The 3,422-nt window shown below is 43.7% G+C and overlaps 1 protein-coding gene across 1 annotated transcript; it reads right to left on the reverse strand.

Moving 5' to 3' along the window:
- Positions 1–585: 585 nt before the first annotated feature.
- LOC109257188 (olfactory receptor 10X1-like) lies at positions 586–1,518 on the reverse strand. Its single transcript, XM_019433151.2, has one exon. The coding sequence runs from the start codon at positions 1,516–1,518 to the stop codon at positions 586–588; it is 933 nt and encodes a 310-aa protein (XP_019288696.2).
- Positions 1,519–3,422: the final 1,904 nt, after the last annotated feature.

Raw genomic sequence — 3,422 nt, forward strand, 5'->3', positions numbered from 1 at the left:
GATATTCTGTACTCAGAGTGAGCCCTTGAGAGTTACTTGAAGTACACAGTCATGAACTGTGTTCTTACAAACCTTCAGTAATCATTATGGCATAGGACTTATCAAATATACAAACCAATCCATGTATGCACAATAGGCTGTGGATGATTTCTACACAGGCTTCACCTACGAGAAATGGTCAATCTCCTGGGAGGCACAGCCCATCGCCTTGCAACATAGCCTAGAAAAACTCCTCAACCATTGTATCTTTAGATATTTTTTAAGCATCTCTTAGTGTTGTGGTCACAGGGATAGTTTTTGCCTTCCACAATCTTGCTTTACCCATGTCTTCAGTAATACAGGATATCCAGAGCTGACTGGCAGAAATGTAGTATCTTCAGGAACAGCCAGTGCTGGTAGAAGTGGGGGCAGTCGAACAACGCTCTTAAATTACTAAGCAATTGTTTGTGACTGTTTACCCAGACTGTCCCTGGATTTCATAAATGCCAACTACTGAAAAAGGTCAAACGCCACAGACTTCTGATGTGACATGATAAATGCCTACTGATAATGGGGGAGAGACAGTCATGTAGCAATTATCCAGGATTATGTATTCCAGAAACTCCTCTTTGCAAGCAGCTTTCTGAACGCATTCTTCATGTCTCTATTCCTGAGGCTGAAAATGAGGGGGCTGAGGAAAGGGGTGATGACGGTGTAAGGGACAGCGATGAGTGTGTCATCTCCTCCCGAGCCTTCAGGCTTCAGATAGACAATAGCCGCGAAGCCAAAGTGGACGATGACCACAGTGAGATGAGAGGCGCAGGTAGAAAAGGCCTTCTGCTTGCCCTCGGCTGAAGGGATCCTGAAGACAGTGGACAGAATGAAAACGTAAGTGGTGACGATGAGCAGGAAGGTACCCGTCAAGCCTGACACCGAGATCATTGTTACAAGCAGTTCGGTGAGGTCGCTGTCTAGACAGGACAGCCTCACCACGGCCCGCATGTGGCAGAAGAAATGGTGGATGAGGTTGGGGGTGCAGAACGAGCCCCCGAATATGAGTGCGGTCTCTGTCACAGAGATAAGGAAGCCTCCGGCCCAAGCAGAGACCACCAGGTGCCCACACACCACATTGGTCATCAGCAGTGGGTATCGGAGAGGGTGGCAGATGTCCAGAAAGCGATCGTATCCCATCAGCGTGAGGATGATGCAGTGAGTGCCACCAAGTCCCAGGAAGAAACACATCTGCAAGCCACACCCCGGGACTGAAATGCTTCTCTTCTCAGTGAGCAGGTCTGCCAGCATCTTGGGGATGATGGTCAGCGTGTAGCAGGTCTCGGAGAAAGAGAGGGCACGGAGGAAGAGGTACATAGGGGTGTGGAGAGATCTGTCTGCCCAAGTTAGACCCAGGATGGCCAGGTTACCTGTGAGGGTGAGAAGGTAGAGGCCAAAAAAGAGCACGAAGAGGAACGTCCGCACGTGTGGGTACGAGGAGAAGCCCACAAGAATGAATTCTTTCAGGACTGTCTGGTTGGCCTTCATTGTGGCATGTCTGAAATGTGAAAGAAACAACAAGTAAATATTCAACTCTCCATTATTCTTTGAAGGTTGTGGTGTGAATAAGACAGATGATCAGGGAGTTACGATGACCAATTGATTCTTCAATTTGTGTGGCAAAACACCATGTGTATGTAGGTCACGGGTTTTCCTAATTTTAGTTCATTTGTTATACCTTTATTAGGGGTGCAATTACTGATCGCTTGGTGGGTGACAGAAGACTCTTTGTGGCTTATTGTTTTAGCAGACTTTATTGGCTGGTAATACCATAAGAGGAAAAATGCTGTAATTAATGTCTAGATAAAGGAAATTCAGGTGTCTGAGGTCGGCCAGATTTGGATCAGACTCTGAATATAAAACCATTACCAAGTAGCTAATAGACAGAGTCAGGGTCTGACAAAGCAACTTGCACACAGAATATTGTCTGTAAATATCCAATGGGTAAAGATTCATAGTGGGTTTGTTAGTAATTTTGGGACCAAATGTAGACAATGGCTTATAATCGTAAGGATGCCCAAAGTCATGAACTCTTCTTGGAGGAGACATTTAGGTCCCATATATGAAAGAATTAATAAACATTCTCCCTTCCCTGTACTCTGAGGAGAGGGAAGATCGGATACTCCAGGACCCTCCGGATTAATAGCGATTCATTAGAGTATGTGGATGCTACCCATAAATGGACTTTTTATCCAAATTCGGTTCAGGTGCAGCTGAGATTTTCCCATTCCTTCAGTGCCATACTCAGATTCCCAGAAAGGTCAACCCTAGAATTCTACAAATTCTTTGATATTCTGCATCTCTTTTAATCTCATCCTCTTCTGAAATCTATAATATGCTGTTTTTCCTTGCATTTGACACATTCCCTCAGCCTTGTATTATGTTGATCCATCTTGTTTCCTCTGCCACATGTCAATATATTTAATAACTAGCATTGATAGGCTCTATGTTTTGCTAGTTTCCTTCTATTGTTGTTTGGTTTTATGCATGACAATGTGGATGAGAAGTGTGTAGGACAGCTGTTGAATGTGTATGGCAGTTGAGATTATTTCCCTCTTTTTAGCAAGAGAGCTGTGTCTATGAAGGGGCATATTTGTAGCAAGAAGCCAGTGTTTTGACTGAATTGTACATTCTTACAATTTATCTTTTTTTCTCCTCCCATAACGAGTCTATGGTCACAGATCTCTGTATGTCTCCGAGCGCTAATATGCAGCATTTGAAGAAGGTAATGATTCCCAATACACGTACACGGATAGGTTAGTGATCGTAAAGAGGCTGAATCTAAAACAGTTTCTGTTTTACCTTGTTATTCGGCATCGGGCAGAATGTTGAGCCTGGAGATAACAAGTCTTTCCAGTCTTAAGTAGATATGGTGGAGGCTAAGATTAAGCATTCCGTCAGCAGTGTCAAGCTGGTCACAAAAAGACAGAAGAAGCAGTGGGAAAATGGGCTGAATCATTATTATTATTTTTGAAGAAGTTCTGAACTATAAGTAAATAGTGTTAACATATAAATCAATATGCATAAATATAAAAATAAACATAATGGTAAAATTATAACATTTCCCAATGAAATATGCAGCCATGTGGACTCTCGCTTTGGGATCTCTTGGATTCTTTAGTCCTCTTTGACCTGACATGACTTCCTTCTTCCTCAGCCTCCCCTGACATGTGACTCATCCTTCCCTCCATCCTTTCTCCTTTCCTGTTGCCCACCCTTTCCAGAGTCGCAGAGAAATGGTACTTTGGAGAAAGTGCAGGGACAATTAATCATGAGGAAAACAGCCTCCAATCACTACAAGGGTTTCCTACCTTGTGTCTGTTATCAGCGCCCCAAAGCCGATTCAGTGTTAGGGTTCTATTCTTCCATGATGGTCTTCACACTGTGGGAAG

This window comes from Panthera pardus, unplaced genomic scaffold (assembly GCF_024362965.1).
Source record: "Panthera pardus isolate Hobbes unplaced genomic scaffold, ASM2436296v1 HiC_scaffold_21, whole genome shotgun sequence".
Classification (NCBI taxonomy): domain Eukaryota; kingdom Metazoa; phylum Chordata; class Mammalia; order Carnivora; family Felidae; genus Panthera; species Panthera pardus.

Bases quoted from the DNA above. Each gene is read 5' to 3' on its own strand.
- LOC109257188 (XM_019433151.2), bottom strand. From the start codon at position 1,518: ATGAAGGCCAACCAGACAGTCCTGAAAGAATTCATTCTTGTGGGCTTC.